The 19,217-nt window shown below is 36.0% G+C and overlaps 1 protein-coding gene across 4 annotated transcripts in view; it reads left to right on the top strand.

Annotated features, from left to right (window-relative positions):
* The window catches only part of TRDN (triadin), a 421,845-nt gene that overhangs the window by 78,698 nt on the left and 323,930 nt on the right, over window positions 1-19,217 (top strand). For all 4 annotated transcript variants that reach the window (XM_054492187.2, XM_054492188.2, XM_054492189.2 and 1 more), the window contains exons 3-4: window positions 10,580-10,738; window positions 11,822-11,854. In XM_054492187.2, coding sequence (XP_054348162.2) covers window positions 10,580-10,738; window positions 11,822-11,854 — 192 coding nt within the window. The remainder of the gene's footprint in view (window positions 1-10,579; window positions 10,739-11,821; window positions 11,855-19,217) is intronic.

The following is a 19,217-nucleotide window of genomic DNA, read 5'->3' as shown; positions in this document are numbered from 1 at the left end:
AAGAAGGGGACGGACATACCCTCCACTGTGAGAGTTACCCAAAGCATCTGTGATGGTCCAGGAGCCTTTTGAGGTGATCAGGCAGTGTCAGTCTTCAGCTGCTAAGCCAAGAAGATCTGGGAAGGAATCAGAGAGCCCTGGGCCAGAGTTCCAGGGGCTCTGGGAGTGGCTGCCAGGTGAGTCCGATTTCCAATGGGGTCCTGCACAGATGGGACACTGCTTAGGAGGAATCCTGGGCTACAGGCATTCGTTGGCCCAGTGGCCGGATTTCCGGCACTTGTGGCAAGCTCCTGAGGGAGGAGTTTCTGGAGGAACCCCTGGCAATTGCAGTTCAGGCGTTTGGAGTTCTTGTGTGCTGGAGATGTGGCTGGGGTTTGTCTCACAGTGGAGGCAAGGAATTGCAACTCAGAAATACATTGCTTCTTGGCTGCCTCTACTCTATCATTGTACACCTTGAAGGCGAGGTTAATTAAGCCCTGTTGTGGGGTTTAAGGGCTGGAATTTAATTTTTGGAGTCTTATTTAATGTCGGGAGAGGATTGGGTAATAAAATGTATATCGAGAATAAGATGGCCTTTTGACATTTTAGGGTATAGGGCTGTAAAGCATCTCAGGGTTGCTGCCAAACAAGCCATGAACTGGGCTGGGCTGGGTTTTTCATATTTGATGAAAAAGAGTGTAAATGCTAACTGATTTGGGATAAAGAAAAAGGAGCATTAACCTTGACCATGCCTTTAGCTCCAGCCACCTTTTTAAGAGGAAATTGCTGGGCAGGTAGGGGAGGGCTAGACACAGAATGCAACTGTAAGCCGGACCGGGTGTGAGGAGGGGAGGTGATAAAAGGATTATAGGGTGGGGGAGTGGAGGCTGAGGAAGAATTGAGACCTAGCTTGGCCTGGCGATGAGCAGCCTGGGGAGGAGGGTAGAGGTCATTGGGTCTGTAGAAAAGGAAGATTGGAAAGAGGAAAGACTCAGCGACGCTTGGGGTTGGGACTGAGGGGACAGGCGGGAGGGAAAGAAGGAAGATTTGGGACGAGTTGCATTGGGAACAGAGACTAGGGAGGGACCGATGTGTAAAAGAATGCCTGGATGTCAGGCACCTCTGACCGTTTGCCCCTTGTATGACAAGAATTATTTAGGTCTTGTAGGATGGAAAAGTTGAAAGTGCTGTTTTCTGGCTATTTGGAACTACTGTCCAGTTTGTATTGGGGTCAAGTGGCAGTACAGAAGAGAATAAGGCATTTAGGTTTTAGGTCAGGTGTGAGTTGAAGAGGTTTTAAGTCTTTGAGAACACAGGCTAAGGGAGAAGAGGGAGGAATGGAGGATGGAAGGTTGTTCATAGTGAAGGAGGTAAGTTCAGAGAAAAGAGAGGGTAGAGACACGGAGAGAAGGGGTGGGGGGTACTTGCCCCCCAGGAAAGTGGAGAAGGGGTAGAGACATGGAAGGAAGGGGTTGGAGGGTGCTTGCCCCCCAGAAAAGCAGTGCTTGCTGCTAAGGGCGAAGGACCAAGGCAGGCGTTCCCACGTGGTCACACACCTCTGAAACGTGGGTGAATAATCAGGCAGGTGTCCCCACGTGATTAAACATCAAGGGAAGACTGTCTTCCCGAGTCCGTGACTGGCTCCGGAGTTTTGGGCTCATGGATAAAATGCATCTCCTCTGTCTCTACCAGAAAAGGAAAGGAACTGAAATTAAGAGAAGGGAGAGATTGAAGTGTGGTGCCAAGATTGAAAGGAGAAAGAGGTTGAAGGATAGTTAGAGAGGTTGGAGAAGAGAGTAGAAGGAGGCTGCTTACCTGATTTAAAATTGGGGAGGTGTTCCTTGGGCTTGTTAGTCTGAGGACCAGAGGTTGTAGGTGGATCTTTGTCATGGACCAAAGAGTAGGAGGACAGAGGATTGATCTCCCAAGGGAGGTCCCCTGATCTGAGTCACGGCGCCAAATTTCACATTTCACTCACGTCCATATGAAGAGACCACCAAACAGGCTTTGTGTGAGCAAAGCCTCGGTGAGGCAGGCTGAGTCTGAAAAGAGAGTCAGGGAAGGGAGATGGGGTGGGGCGATTTTATAAGATTTGAGTAGGTAAAGGAAAATTACAGTCAAAGGGGGATTATTCTCTGGCGGGCAGGGGTGGGGGGTCACAAGGTGTTCAGTGGGGGAGCTTTTGAACCAGGATGAGCCAGGAGAAGGAATTTCACAAGGTAATGTCATCAGTTAAGGCAGGGACTACCCATTTTCACTTCTTTTGTGGTGGAATGTCATCAGTTAAGGTGGGAACTGGCCATATGGATGTGTATGTGCAGGTCACAGGGGATATGATGGCTTAGCTTGGTCTCAGAGGCCTGACACTATCACTTTGGGATTTGGATGTCAACATATGGATTTTGTGGGGGCATAGACATTTAGACCATAGAACTCACTAGAGGAGAGGGACAGACTGGTCATTTTAGTCTAATATTGATTTTATCCAGAAGTCATAACGAGAGAGAGCGAGTGAGATTTAGAGAGAGCAAGAGAGAAAAGAAGAAGAAGAGGAAGAGGAAGAAGAAGAAGAGGAAGAGGAATAGGAGGAAGAGGAAGAAGAAGAAGAAGGAGGAGGAGAAGAAGGAAGAGAAAGAGGAGGAAATAGAGAAAGAGACTGAACAGGAAAAAAGAACAGGAAAAAATTATATTGCAATTAGAATTTTTGTAAAATCAATCCTCCAAGTGAGGTTAATATTAGAAGCACCATGGGAATTTTATTAACCCAACTTTTAATGTCATCATGCTTTGAGGAGTGTTCATTGAGATAAAGATAAGAGACTCCAGAGAATTTCAACCTATGTATATGGTCTCTATGTTAAAAATCTCATTGAATGAAAATCTATTCAGACACTTAGTTTTGAAGTTAAATCACTTATATAATTTTGATTTATTGTTCAAGTGATTGTATGTAACTATTTAAATGTTCTATTTTTAAAATAGAACATTTATTCCTAAGTATGGCAATAGCAAAGTATTCACTCATTTGTAAAGTAAGGCATTTAAATATATGAAAATGCGGTTTCCTCATACTCTTCTCTTTACAAAAGCATCTGAAAGGTGCTCTATAGAAGCATCTCATAATTTATTTCACAATCTGATTACTCAGTCTGAAATCTAATTATTCAATATTTGTATATCTTGCTAAATCATAAAGTGTTAAACAAAAAATTTATTTTATTCTACATATTTAGTTTCAAGAAAATTTTACAGCATAGCTTTTATTCCACATTTCTGTCCATGTGAGGATCCTTGAAATACTCTTTTATACTGTAAACAAAATTATCAAATGCAAAGATTATAGCACAGTAGCTGGATTCAATTTTCATTGGCCTCCACCTCTGCATTTCATTATTATTTTTACCTTTGTTCCTCTCAAATTGCTATCAGTTAGCCAGTTCTTCCCCAATTATTATTTTAGTATAAATAAATTTAAAGTATAAATAATTTTAGTATAAAAAATTATTTAGTATAAGTGAATATAAAAAGAAGATCTTAAAAAATGAGCCTCTCTTAAAGTGCTTCTGTGTGGAAAATGTATTTTTGAAACACAGTTTTAGGACTATAAATTATTACTATTTTGGTTACAACAAAAGTGGCTTATCAGATGCCAAAATATCAAGTGTTGCTTCTGGAACTGAAGCAATATATACAAATATAGCCATCCTTCCTGCGTTTTTCAAGAAAAAAATAAGAAAATGTGTAATTCCAGTACTATACATTTTGAAACATCCACTGGCAGGATATAAACTCATCTTAGGGGTTAAATACAGAGGAATAAAGGTGTTGCACTAAACATTTTTTGAATTCTTGACTTCCTTGGATGTTTTACTTATGTCTCTAATTTTGTCTTTACTTTCAATTTGAAATAAAACAGAAAATAAGAAAGCAATAAATTCATGGGAGAAAAAAAGGCATTTGGCTCTAAGAGGTTGAAACCTCTTCCACTGTGATGACAAAATTAAAAATGGCAGGTCTAACATCATTGAAGTCAACCAAACATACCCAGGACAAGTGGCCCAACTTATGAGAAACTGTTTGGACTTAAAAAGCTTTAAAGTATAATGTCTTCAGTAAACATCAGGTCAATGAAGACACCAAATTTCACTGTGAATGTATAAGCACATATTTTTGTTTATTCATAAACACCTGTGCCTAGTATTGTTGATGCTGAAAACTCCAGGACCCAAAGTCTCAGAAGACTATTAAATTCATTGTGAAAGCTTTTTGTTTCCAATGGATTCTGCTTAGAAATAAGTTAAATTAGCATTTCTACCCTATACCCTTAAGAAATAGTTGACTATTAACAAATAATGCCAGACCTTGAGCCCAAACTGTTTCATAAGCCTTTGTATTCTCTCAGCTACATGTCTGAGTCTAAGAAACCTATTGACTTAGTGGAGAGAGCATTGTTTTATGCATATACTGACCCACCAGTTCAGATTTTAAAAACATTTTTGTCTTGTTTTTCCTATCTGTTTTTTCTTTCTTCCCATCTTAGGCGGTGGGATGGGAATGAGGAAACACATCTGAAGTTTCATTTGGCATTGGGAAAGTTCTAAGGAAATTTGTTTACCTTCAAGACAAAGACTAAGTAATTTCACAGTAATTTAAGCAAAAATTGACATGTAACTCAGGGCATATTAAATGACACATAATTTGCTAAAATTTTTCTTAACTTGATAAAAATTTCACCAACAGAAGCAAAAGTATTCATATACATATTTGCAGAAAGGGAGAAAAACTAGTCACTTAAAATTATTTCTTTAGGTCTAGAAAATTATCTCTATGTATTTTGAAATAACTTTCCTCACATACCAAAATTAGAACCACCTAGATACCAATTATATATTACACTTAGAATATTGTACATAATCAGTGCTCAATAATTGTTTTAAAAGAGAAATCTCTGTTTTGCTTAGCCAACCTCATATTGAGTACTACCATACAGAAGGTACATACAGCAACATATACCAAGTTTAATTGTTCCTGGATTGGGTAGCATTCATGACATTAAAAAAAACTTTTACCTCAATTTAGTTCCAAACATTTGGATCTGAATATTTTCTGGGAGGTCAGGGGCAAACATTAGTTGTTTCATGAGTTCCAATGAAAACAGTCTTTGGATTTCGTGGACCTTACCAAGGTTCGCTATGAGGGCATAGTGACTAAGTGATCTCATGCTAATATTTACAGCAGCCTGCATTTATGGAGCATTGTATGTTTGAGTTAAATGGTCATGAAAATTAAACTGATAATTATCTAAGATTTATTAAACCATATGTTCTGCCCTATATGCTGATATGGTTTGGTAGTGTCCCCACCCAAATATCATCTTGAATTATAGCTCCCATAATTCCCACATGTTGTGGGAAGGACCCAGTGGGAGATAATTGAATCAATGGGGGCAGTTTCTCCCATACTGTTCTCGTGGTAGTGAATAAGTCTCCTGAGATCTGATAGTTTTATAAAGGGTTTCCCTTTTCGCTTGGCTCTCATTTTCTTTTGCTGGCCGCCATGTAAGACATACCTTTCACCTTCCATCATGATTGTGAGGCTTCTTCAGCAAAGTGGAACTGTGAATCCATTATACCTCTTTTTCTTTATAAATTACCCAGTCTTGGGTGTGTCTTTATCAGCAGTGCGAAAACGGACTAATACACATGCTTTACACCAAAAAGTTTACATACACTGTGCTTGAGTGAACACCAATAAGTGTCATCTGGTGCAAGCAGAGTCATGGGCAGAAGGGCAGAAGATTCCTGGGACCCCTGTTTTCTTGCCTTCCTGTGGAGTGGATCAGACAGATGCAGATGGGCAAATCTAGAGACTCCACCTCTTAGTTGTTCTTTCCTTGGAAGGAAAGCATGAGGGTAGCATTAAGGTTGGGGTTAATCATTTGGGTTTGAGCGCTATGCAGTCAGAGTTTAGGTGCCAAGTGCATCAGGGAGTGCTGGAAACACCAGTTGTGTAGCACTTGAAGACTTTGGGAGAAATTGAGATCATACACAGGCCTCCTGTTGAGGGGAGGGGAAGCTATTAGTTCTGGCTAGCAAGCTGAAAAGAACATTTTGGTCATTCAACAGACAATCTTGCTTATTTCTTCACATTGATGTTTACTAATTAGCAGGCATTGTACCATTTGATTTGTCTGTATTATCTCATATATTACGTATAAGATCCTTATGCAGTCTTATCGTCATTTTATGGTTCAGCAAATGGAAGCACAGAGTACGTTATCCTTTTTCCCACTAACTGAATATGTTATAAACTGGAGTACAGAGAGGTTGAATAGAGGAATAACAGGCACTAGAAGGTTGAGGTCTTGATTTAGAATAGTGACTTTGGGAAAGCAAGGCATTGATTTTATAGACATGGCAAAAGTTAATCTTCTCAATATCATAGAGCTAATAGGTTGGGGAAGTACCAGGACTAGAGAAAAGTGAGTTAAGTACCATGGGTGCAAAATTGGAGTCCTCCAAAACACTCAAAAATTGAAACAAATAATATTTTCATGCAGAGTTTAAATTTTCAAAATTAATGCAAAAATCTATGATGAAGACAATATCAACATTTTAAACAAAGGCAGAATAATTATTACTGTTTCTCCTTTTGTTTCAATACAGTTGGCACAGCACTGGGTAGGAAGCTTGAACTTGAATGCTATCAGTCTGAACTCAGAACCCAAGCTTGTAACCATTGTTTGCTGATGTTTCTCAGGATATGAAAAATAAAGAAGGGTCAAATATTACCTACAGACTCTAAGACTGATGGCCAAAGATAACAGTGAAACTATGGACTTGATTTTTTAGAAGGGAAGCAGAAAAATGATTATTTTTCTTGTATAGTCCCATTTAGAAACTTTAAGTACGTGCATAGTTTAGCTTCAAAACCAGAGGACAAATAAAAATCTTATTTAAACTTTTCTTGGCCTCTCTTGTCTCTCTTGGCACTCTCATCAGTGCCAAGAATCCAATTACTGACCACAAGTAAGCTAAAGCAGTTTTCCCAGCATTCAGTGGTATATTTTTCTGTAAGAAACCTTGGATACAATTAAGAATGACTTGAACACTGAGAAACATTTCTTATCTCATATAATAGAAGTGCTGAAGGTAGAGTGATTTCAACATTGGATACTTCAAGGCCTTAGCAATGTCATCGTGGACTCATTTTTTTTTTTCCAGTTTTAATCCTTGCCTTTCTCAAAGAGCGAGCTACTGTTCTCATGGTTACAAGATGACTGAAGCAGCTGCAAGCTTTTCAGTTCTCATGCAGTGAAGTCTTTGTTCTTCCTTTTAAGAGCAAGAAAACCCCTTCTAAAATCTCCCCACCCAAAACGAGACCCTAGAATCAATTGTGAATTTATGTTTTTTGTTTGACAGCATATAGCACAATAGTTAAGAATCTTGTTTTGGTGGCCTAAAATGGGTGTAAAGTGTGGCTCCATCACTTACTAACTATGTAACCTGAGGCATCTTATTTAAATTACCTGTGCCTGAGTTTTCCTATGTTTTTAAAAATGGTATAAAATAATATACCTATGTCATTGGGTTATTGAGAAGAAAATGTGAATTAATACCTGTAAAGTTTTTATAATGGTGTCTATTATTTTTAAGATGATTCTCACAGTCATGTATATAATTAAACTTAGGGAAACATGAAAGCTAAGAAAATACAATTACCTAAGTATCTCCTTAAAAAAAGACATCAATAAAAGTTTTAGTTTGCATTGAATAATATTTTTTCCATTGATATGATCTGGATTTGGATGTGAGGTCTGAAAGACAGAATAAGAATCAACTTCAGGACTACTGTCTTATTTAAGTGTGTGTGTGTGTGTGTGTATTTAGGTTTTGGAAGAAGTGGTCCACATGGCTGAAAATCAGAAAATCAGAAGCTGATCTCAAGCTAGCAATGATAACTTCATAAAAATAGCATGCTTTGACAATTTTAGAACCGGCAATATATATATATATATGTCTGCAAAATACATATAGTGCATTTAAGCATAAGGATAATTAAACTGATTCCAATTTTGTTGGATTTTATTGTTAAGCTCTTCAGTTAACACTTAGAAAGAAGGGAAATGGAGAAATAGTCTCAATCTATTCTCATCATAAAAATCTCATTTGCAGATTTTTCCATTAGGTATAAAATATGCCACTGCTAAAAATGCCTTTAATGGTGCCAGAACAATCCAGTTCCTTACATATGATTCTTTTAAAATCCTCAATTGCAATTATAAAATTCCATTTCATTTCCTTTGTCTAAGGTTTAATCTCACCATTCAAACGGCCATTTCTTGCTCACATGAAACTCTCTGGAGTGTAGTAAAATGGGATGCAAAGAGTGAAAGTACATTATCAATGAATCATGGAGACAGGCTTCCCGGAGAGCAGCATTTTATTCCTGGGGTCACTGAGTGGTCTGTGTGCTCCACGAATCCCTCAGAATGGAATATAAAATTAAAAATTTCCCCAGAAATCCTCTTTCATATAATTTTCCCCTCTCTATGAGATCTTCCCATCAGTATAAACCATGGGATATTCTTCCTATTTGAACAATGGTAAAAACAGAAAAACTCACTATGATCCTAGTTCCTCTTCTAGTATTACTCAATCTCTGTCATATACAGAAAAATATACTCACTGCCTCCAAATTTTTCTATTTCATCTTGAATGCACTCCACTGAAACTGCTCTTTGAAGGTCATGAGTGACATCCTCATCATCCAATCCAAAGATCCATTCTCAGTCTTCAACTTTCTTGACCTATCCGTAGCATTTTCCAGTTGATCACTCTGTCTTGCTCAAAAACAATGTATTAACCTGGTATCTAGTGCATTACACTTTCTCGGTTCCTTCTCCCTCTCTCTTTCTTGCTCACTCCTGCTCTGCCTGTCACTCTCTCTGTCATCTCCCCTCAGAATCCATTGTTGGCTCCTCCCTATCTCTCTGACTTATCTCCCTGACATTTGTTAAAGTGTCTCTGGGTCAGCTTCCTTGGTGATCTCACTCATTGTTATTGCTTTGATACCTTCTGTCTTCTGTTGGATTCTGAAGTTTCTGTTTTCAGTTAGAGCTTCTCTTTTGTAAATCACATTGCATTATACAAATATCTACATCTTGATGTAAGTATCTAACAGGAAACCCAAATTTTGAAAGTCTAAAACTCAGCTACTTTTCTACTCCCAACCCCACCCGCACCCAATAAGAATCTTGTTTCTTTCCAGTCCTCCCCCAGCTCAGAGCATTTCCTTCCTTCATTCTAGTTTCTCACACCAAAAACTTAGAAGTTATCCTGGATTTCTGTCTTTCTCTCACATCACAGCCACACTGGAAGCATCTACTATTAATTCTGTCATTGAAATACATTCAGAATCTGATTGCATCTCACCACACACACTGTTACCACCCTGATAGAAATCATGATCATCTTTCTCTTGGATTATTTCAGTTGGCTTCATACTCGTCTCCCTGTTCCCAGCCTGGCACCCTTTCAATCTTCAACACAGTAAAGGAAGTCAAATCACTTCATCTTTCTGCTCAAATCTTCCAATGACTTCCTATGTCAATCAGAGTAAAAGCCTAATTTGATATACTTAACCTTTAGATAGTATAATACATTGATATGATTCTCATCTCTTAAATATATCAAAGAGAGAAGAATCTCTGAAAAGCTCAGTTTTTAAAATTAAGGAAAACACAGCTCTAAAATTTAATTACAGCTTGATAAAAAATCAGATGCAATTTATACCACATTTCTAGATAGATCACCTCTGTAATCACATCCTAAAGGCTATGCTTGCCTCTTCAGAGCAGTTTTTCATATGACTGGAAGAACAAAATTATGGAAATCCCTAATCTATTTGCTTGCATTTTTTATGATTCAATCTTTCATTTAGCAAACATTTTATATTTCCTAGGACATAGAAAAGGGAAGACTTATAGATTCTATCCATTGAAGTTACTAGCAGTTCAAATACTTCTTTATTTCATGTACAGGGATGACTAACAGATAAATCCAATCTATTCCAACTAGAGCTTGATATGATCACTAACTTGACTATTCCAGATTCTTTCTGTGGTATCACAAATTAGAATAAATGGGCCTATCAGTCTTAATTTAGCCACAGCTACCTTAGTCAACTTGCAGAACTTGTTATTTGTCTGAAAACTTAGAGAGTCATCTTTTCTATAATGCTGTCCCATACAATATGGGCTGAAATTATTTCTTCCATTCCTGAACATCCATAACATAGGGTTTATTTGCACTCTGGGTAACAAAAATACACATTATTTTAATTCATTCCTAATTTTTTCCAGTGCTAGCTCTTATTTGGATTATAAACTTCCCAAGGGCATTTTCTTTCTTGGCATGCATGCATATTATAGCAAGATAAAGTTTCTATTTCTGAGCAAAAAATCGTAGCCAGGAGATATTTAGAATGTTGAAATTGACATATTCTTTGTGTCAAAAGAACAAATCAGTAAAAACAGCTTTTCTTAAGTTCTTTGGAAATTATCACAAATTTTTTCTTTTTTTTTTTAAATTACTTTTAGCAAGCTCTATTGCCAAGATTGGCTCAGATCCTTTAAAACTGGTACGTGATGCTGTGGAGGAAACCACGGACTGGATCTATGGCTTCTTTTCTTTGTTATCTGACATCATCTCATCTGAAGATGAAGAAGATGATGATGGTGATGAAGATACTGATAAAGGTACAAAGAACATAGAAATATATCTAACTGCTAGGACCAACATTAAATATGTATTATAGTGGCTTGCCTCAGTTTAAATTCAAATGAGCACTTGGGTCAAGCTAAACCAAAACGAATACACTTCTGACTGCTAAAAGCATATCAACAGGCTGCCAAACACAGTAAATTGTTCTTTATTTGACTTTCATCTTATAGCTTATCTACCATTATGGCAAAGATGTCAAAATTAAATGCTAATATTAATGTAGCATCACAGCAAAGAGAGTCTCATTATGCACTGCTATAAAACCACAATACAAACTCACATTTATATGCTTCTTTGGAAAAAATTGTTATTTTTCAAGTTTATCTCTAGGAAGATTAAAATAAAAACAGTAAAACTAAAAATACGTATGTTTTATACACATATGTCATATTTACAGTCAAATAGCAGAGAGCAATCTTACTAAAAGTACAATCAAAATAGTAAATTTATTGGACCAAATGGTGGTGTAGAATAGAAGGACACATTCTAAATGTCCTAACAATTATGCAACTAACCTATGTGCTTTCTCATATATATTAATGAATAAAAGGAAATAGCCAACTCAAACCACATAAAAACTGCCATTGAATGAGTATGAAAAGAACAAAGCATTGTGATTCCGTCTATTAGATAACATTTTTTAGGGTTAGTCTTAGTCATCAGAAATCATGTATTCAGCCTTGACTACCAGGAAAGCTTTGATTATTAGAGTATTTTTATAACTTTTCCTGAATTTATCTTTGTTTTGGCCCCAGTCAGAGTTCAAGATGAACAATAGAGAATTGAAATTAACATGATATATAACTTATAATGTATAATTGGGATCACTGCCACAATTTTATTGAATTCATAAAAATGAAACAATCTTATATAAATGTATATAAACAAAGTTTACACTTAAAAACTGGAATTTGGGAAGCAAAGTAATGTAAAGACTATGATTGTTAAAACTAATAGATTTTTTTTAAATAAACAAAGAAAAGGGGAAAATAATGATGTCATATTATTCTATGCTAAAATATTTTCTAATATTGTTTTTTTTTTTAATCTTGGTCTAGGAGAAATAGATGAGCCTCCCTTGAGAAAAAAAGGTTGGTTGTTTTCACCTTTGATATTAATTATTTTTCTCTTATGGTAATATTGGTTTTCAGCATGGTTCAAATATATTTTACTTATTTTAATATAAAGGTTTTGTTTAATAATTAGGTCAAGATTTATAGTCAGAAAAGAAAATACTCAATTTCTTTTCCAATGAAGGTGATCTCACTATTTTTCTGTTGATTATTTTTTAAATGCCTTATTCAGTAGATTTGTATGGATTCATGTATACACAGACCAATATGAGCTGGAATTTGAGGAATGAGGGGAGAATTCTGTAGCCTTAGAAATGGCCCAGAAAATGACGACACCCATGATTTATTCTCACCATGGTCAGATTTATTGATTTTAAATTTTTATTCTTATTCTTTTCCTTTAAAATTTTTTGCCATCATTATTTTGCATGTTAGGTGATGACTATGGGCCAGGACAACAAGATGGTGAGGTACATAACAGTCCAGGAGGCAAAGGCATATCCAGTCAGTATGTGTGATGTGTCATTGTCATGGAGTGGAGTTACCTGGATGTGCCTGGATGTGCTGTAGAGGAATTCCTTGCAGGAATAGATAAGGTGACTGAGTGAAGTGGTCACAACTTCAATGATAAGAACGATAAACCTAGGACAAAGGAGGACATCAATGGGGCAGGAATTTCAGAAGCACAGGGATTTTGACAGGAAGTGTTAGGAACTGCATCTGGAAGGGGCACTGGGGAGCAGGTAGTACCATCTTGAGGTACATCTGTTGTGAGAAAACAGCCAACACTCAAGCCAGACTTAAAACAATTGCAATGTTTTAGTTACTGCTGTATACACATGGGCAGGCTGTTGAGGGTATTTACTCAGGAAGATGATCCTGGCTTCTGTTGCTCTCTCCTAATACCTACTGTGGATTCAAACAATGGGATCCAAACTTACAGTTTCAGCCTTCCCTGAGAAAATGATGACTACCCCACACTATCTGGGGTAAAATCCACTTAGTGTATGTTAAATTAGAAACTCTGGATTTGTAACTTACACAGCAAAAAAGAGCTAAGCCAGTCAAACTCAACTATGGCAAAGGCATCCAGAAATGAAAGTGTTTATAAAGCTCTGTGAGGAGAAAGGAAGGGTTTATACACCTGCAAATCCAGAATGAGAACTCAAGCACTCAAGACAGACTTCAGCCATCAAATTCAGGTTTAGAGATTCTAGATTTGTCTATAAATTTCAAGAGATCAGGAGCAGGGTCTTTTTATAGCTGATTTCCCATAGAGAGTGAACACAGTCAAACTTTAAGTGAGCTATTAGTCATTATCTGGAAATAACAGCTTATGCACATTTATTTTCATTGGAAATGGAAGAAGGGAAAACAAATAATGTTTGCTCATTTTTACTTATAAACTGAATTCCGTAAGACTATTATAAAGCCATATTTTTCATAAATTGATATTTACGATTTAATAAAAAATCTTTTCTTTTGATTTAAATTTTTCTTTGAAATTATTTTAAAATTAAGCTTCATATAGTAATTAGTATAAACTGCAAATTCATACAAAGCTGTTTTACTATTGTTTCTTAAATTATTTCCTTGATTCAGCAAATCAAATTTTTGCCAGAAAAACTATATGTAGTTGTTTAGGGTACTTTTAAAAAATGTTAGAATTGTTTATTAGTCAAAAATAGTCTAAGGGATGTATGTCCTTCAACACATGTGCACTAATGTCCTTAAAGATTACACACTCAAAATTAGGAGAATTGACTTTAAATCACCTGAATATATTTTCTTAATAGTATTATTCACAAAGTTACATGAAAAAAATTGACATTTAAGTAAAAATCTCAGATGCTCTATCTTGGGTACAGAGGCTATGTAATAATAAACCTTAGCTGAAAGTGAATTCAAGATCTATTTCATTGTAATTATTATTTTTTATGTGTAAGCTTTTCTTTCATAGAAGTATAGAGGCAATGAGAGCTTTAAAGTAGTAGGTAATATTTTATAAAACATTTATAATACATATTCTACATTTTAAGTATACTTTTAATGTTATTATTGGGGGGAAATTCTATAAATTGTTCTTGTCTTATAAGTTATTTTATTCATTTTTACATTTACAAATGTTGGTTTAAGAAGGAATTTGGGGGCAATGTAGAATGACAGTCTCTTAAAACATTTGATTTTTACACATCTAAATGACTCTTCATTAATACCCTTCTGAATTCATATATATTCAATAATATTTAGTCATTTTATATTGCCTAAATTATCAGGCTGTAGCTTTTTTATTCAACTGCCCTATACCTACCTAAAACATTTTATTTGAATACACTTAGTTTCATTTGTTGAGTTATTGCTATTCTTAACAAAATAAAAATTCAGCCAGTTTTTTATTTATGGTTGAAGTCTGCAGTTTTTAATTTGATATGGAATAATGGTGTAGTCGACTAATCTCAGGGTTGCAGTATTGATTATTAAACAGATTATTAATATGGATGAAATATTTGATTCTGCTAGCCTGTGGAATCTGTTGTTATATATAAATATAGCTTCAGGGTATTACATGTAGTACCTAGTGTCTTTATATTCTTCATGCATATTTTTCAACTTGTCAAAATTTTAAAATACTAAGTTCTATTACCAAACACTTCATGATGAGACCCCAAGGCACTGAATCTTTAGAAAATACTATATTTTATTACATAGTTGTCTAAAAATTATAACTATGAAAACCAAATACTATAATAAATCACATTTTCTGAAAAAATTATTTGTTGTGTATAGTGGTATACTTTGCACATCTGGAAGTGTGCTTTTAAGCAATATTTTTCACACCACGGTATACATCATGGATCTGTTAGCACCTCACTTTCTAAGGGGTATAAAAGTGCAGAGAGATTTAAAGGAATTGAATGTCATTTGAATGTTTTCCTAAAATTGATCTGCTTGAGAGCATGCCTGGTTTATAACTGTACTATTTCCACTTCAAATATAAATAAATTTGTTGTTGGTTCTTTGTGGTATTCAACATTACTTGGAAGGAGACAAAAAAATTAAGTAACATTGCCCTAATAAGATTATGTGTGTGTGTGCGTGTGTGTATGTGTGTACAGATGTGCATAAGTCTTCTCAATACTTGTATCTTTAAAAGTAAAATATAGGGTTAGATTTACTGATGAACGCTGTCTCATTCTAACTGTAAAATACATTAATCCACAGATAAGTGAACTACTTTTAAAGCTCCATTCACTAGATGGCATTCTAAAAAAAATTCACTTTGCAGGTTTAATAATAACTTATGAAGATTTGCAATATATTAACCTTTAGATTCTTAGATTCTTATAGTCTAAAGGTTAATATATTACAGGATGTGAAATCACAGAATATGAAGGAAATTTTAAATTTTCAATATGTACACTTTTTTCCTTAGAGAATCATAGTGTAGTTCTTGAGTAAAATTTTTGTGAGAGAGGTGGAATGAAAATATGAATTCAAAGAGAAAAGAGAAAGATGAAAACCTTCCAAATGTTAAGAAATAAGTTTTTGATAAATATTTTAAGTTGATAATGACATCTAAAAATATTATAGTGTTTGGAGTCCATCAACTCAGTTTTTAAAAGGGATATGGCAACTTTATTTTTAAATGTCAACATTCACAATAATCTATAAATTATATCACTTGTAATCCTTCAACTTATGATGAAAATTTTAGAACTTGTAGGAAGGGATGCAGAGTTTTGCAAAATTTCTAAAAAATGTAAAAGGGAAAAAAATTGAACATGATTGTAATAGAAAATAAACATTTTGCTTTCTGGGTAACTCCTAGGTTTCTGAGTAAGAGCAAAGCACAGAGGTCTAAGATTCATGACAGTACAATGTATATCCTTAGCTAATCACTAATACAGAATTCAGACATGTTTTATGCCTTCTGGGATTAAACTCAATCAACAAATGTATTTTTCAATTAATCTTTTTCAAGTGTTTTCTATGAGCCAAGCAATGAGCTGCTGGAAGAGACATGTACTATTTGCTTACCACATTCCCAAAGACTAATGATGAACATTTATTAAATAAAATAATAAATGACTGTAATGGAGTTTGGAGGTGGTATTGCTAGCATCAGGATCAATGCAACATGTTATTTTATAGCTTACGTAATTGCAAAGGTGTAAAAGATCACCTTACTTAGTAAAATGTCCTGCAAATACCACAGTTAAAAATTTAATGAACACATGATCAAATAAGGCAGTAAATAAGATAGAATAGTTAGGGCATTGTATATTTGATAAAGAGGAGGATAAATCTTTATATGATGTTATCATTAATAAATTGAACTGAAAGCATAGGAAAATATGAATAATAGTAATGATATTATAAATGGATACACTCTATTTTTTAGAAATATAAATTAATTTTAATTCCCTTAATTATTCATAAAGACCCAAAGTTAAAGTTAAAACCAGGGCCAGACTCAGTGACAGACAGACACACACACACATACACACAAACACACACGCAAACATGCACACACTCAGAGAGAAAGAAAAAGGGAGGGAGAGAGAGAGAGAGCGAAAATCCAAAAGTCTTAGAGCAAAGTTAAAAAAATATGTTTTTTCAGCATAGGTATCTTAGTGTTTTTCTCTTTGTTCAAAAATAAAATACTGGTTTATTACCAGTTTATTTTACTAATAAAATACTGGTATTAACACTTTTAAGTGCAACTTAACAGATACACCTAGCTCTATCTCCTTTTTACAGTTTATTCTTACTTAAACTTCCATCTGTAATATATCTGTATATAAGAATAATCATTACAGCATTTACATCCTTTGGAATATGTAATTTTAGAAGATAATAATAGGCTCCTAACAAGGAATTGGGTTTTGTAATGTCTTTTCCTGACATCTAGCTTTAAAGTTAAGAAAGAATAATTGTAGTCATTCAGAGTTATGCACATTTAGCTTTTTGGACAGGAGAAACTGATCTTCAATTTTAGGAGCATGGTGGCCTTATGGGCTATAGGTTTATCTCTTGCCTTAGAGGAAAGCACCAGAAGCCAATCTACATTATGTTTAATTTCCTTTCTTGCTAACTACTTGCTCTTTGAAATAAGAAATTGTCCTTAAGGATAAGCTGGACCCAATAAAGAGGATGATGTTCTATGAGATTGTACTTGATGCATGTCAATGGCAGAGGAAGAGATTCCTCACTTACGGCAAAACAAATTACAATTCCCCCTATAGTCGCATGCTTAAATTTCCCTAAAGCTCTGCAAGTTGAAAAGAGCTGCCTGGTAAATTTTAACTCAGTTCTTTCATTGTGTATTTTTCTTACTTTATTACAATCCACAATAGCTCTTGCAGTCTGAGTGAATGAGAAAGAGCCAGAAAATTTAAGCATCATAAATATTCAAGACTTTAGGATTAGGCCATTCAGAAGGTTGTATCGCGTCATCGGGAGTAAGATGGTTAGACGTATATGTGTGTCAGAGCTTTCATTGCATCCATCTTTGCTGGCAGCTTCAGTGGTTTACACCAGGCTGAACATTAAGTGTCTGAAAAATACGGTGTATGAAAAAAGGAAGGAGAATGGAAAGATGACTAAACTTGTTAAAATTCATAGCCTCAGAATATTGGTTACTAGGTAGCCCTAGTAACATTGTTAAGTATACATTTATCTTTGGATGTCTCCTCTAAATAAATCTAGATCAAAACTCATCTCCATAACTGCACCATTGCATATTGCTCTCAGGCTGCATGAGGAGCTTAGAGTTTTATTTTCTGCCTATCTTTCCCAAGCATGGATCAGACCTGTGATCGGGGTAAGAGGGGGACAAAGCCCAGAGACAATAGACAAGTAGGTGTGGAGGTTGGCTCAAAATGAAAAAGGCTGAGGAGGGCGAGGTAAAAGGAGATTTAGGATCCAGTCACTTCTCCAGGTAGTTGCTAAGAAGTAAACTCTGAGCCCACTGACTCAGGCAACTGTAGTACTTCGGGCTACTAAAAGAGCTCATCTCTGTCAAGGGACACAAACTGACCCAGGATGAAACAAGTAATGGTGGGTCAAACCAGAGCCTGAATTAACAGGCCAAGGAAAGCAAGAGATCAGGTTTTGGTGCCAACATCAGAAGGAATTAAAAGAGTCTCTGAGGCAACTCAACTCAGGCCCAACCATTTTATGTAGTTCTTCTTGGAGCAAGAATAATTTCATTGGTGTTATATTTCTACCTGTACCTAAGACGAGTAATAGAGAAAAGGTTGTGAGGGGGAAGCTGTTAGGTCTAATGTATTTCAGAGTCTTCTCTCTGCAGTTCTGTATGATTCTTGTTTCAAATTCAAGAGAAACTAATGTGCTAGTTGAATGCAGATGGCTTAAAGTTTTATCTATTTTAAATTATAGATTTTCATTTAGAAAGGGTCTGTTGAAAAATAAAATAAACAACAACAACAAAAAAGCATAACAGCAGCCTTACCAATGGTTTTCAACTCTGTGTGTCCGATTCAAGTGATGTCTTAATTAGAACTCTTTTGCTCATGAGAGACCAAAATCCAGTTCACACTGGCGGTGGCTCACGCCTGTAATCCCAGCACTTTGGCAGGCGGAGGCGGGCGGATCACGAGGTCAGGAGATGGAGGCCATCCTGGCTAACACGGTGAAACCCCGTCTTTACTAAAAATACAAAAAATTAGCCGGGCGTGGTGGCGGGCGCCTCTAGTTCCAGCTACTCGGGAGGGTGAGGCAGGAGAATGGCGTGAACCCGGGAGGCGGAGCTTGCAGTGAGCCGAGATGGCGCCACTGCACTACAGCCTCGGTGACAGAGCAAGACTGTCTCAAACAAACAAACAAACAAAACAAAAAAAACGCTTTTTCTGTTCAAGTGATTAAAAGGCATAAATAGAGTTGGCTTCCGAAATGACTTGATATAGTTTTTTTTTTTTTTTAAATCATGTTATTAGTAAATCCTTTCTTCACTTCTGGAACCTGCTTTCCTTCCTCTGTTTCATTTGTTTCAGTCTCAGGCAGGCTTTTCTCTCCTAGCGGCTATTATGGGGACCAGAAAGTTGAGGCCAAAATTATTTTACCTTAGCAGCTCAGTAGAAGAGCCTGTTCTCTTTCCCCAATGTCTCTGTGAGAGCATTTTGTTCACTCCCATTAATCTGGATTTAGTAGCATATCCTTGTTGGAGCCAATCAGTTGCACAGAGAGATGAAATTGCACTTTATCAAGGCCTATGAAATGGGCCCCCGCCCTTGGAACTGAAGGGTGGGTTAGCATGGGGAAAAAAGTGGTTCCCAAAATTAAGAGGAATATTATCAGGAATAATGGATTCTAGCAGGAAAGCCACAGATGTCTAGATCATCTAATTTTTGTTTCTAAT

The sequence above is a fragment of the Pongo pygmaeus genome, chromosome 5, assembly GCF_028885625.2.
Source record: "Pongo pygmaeus isolate AG05252 chromosome 5, NHGRI_mPonPyg2-v2.0_pri, whole genome shotgun sequence".
Classification (NCBI taxonomy): Eukaryota; Metazoa; Chordata; class Mammalia; order Primates; family Hominidae; genus Pongo; species Pongo pygmaeus.
This window is presented reverse-complemented; position numbering and strand designations above follow the sequence as displayed.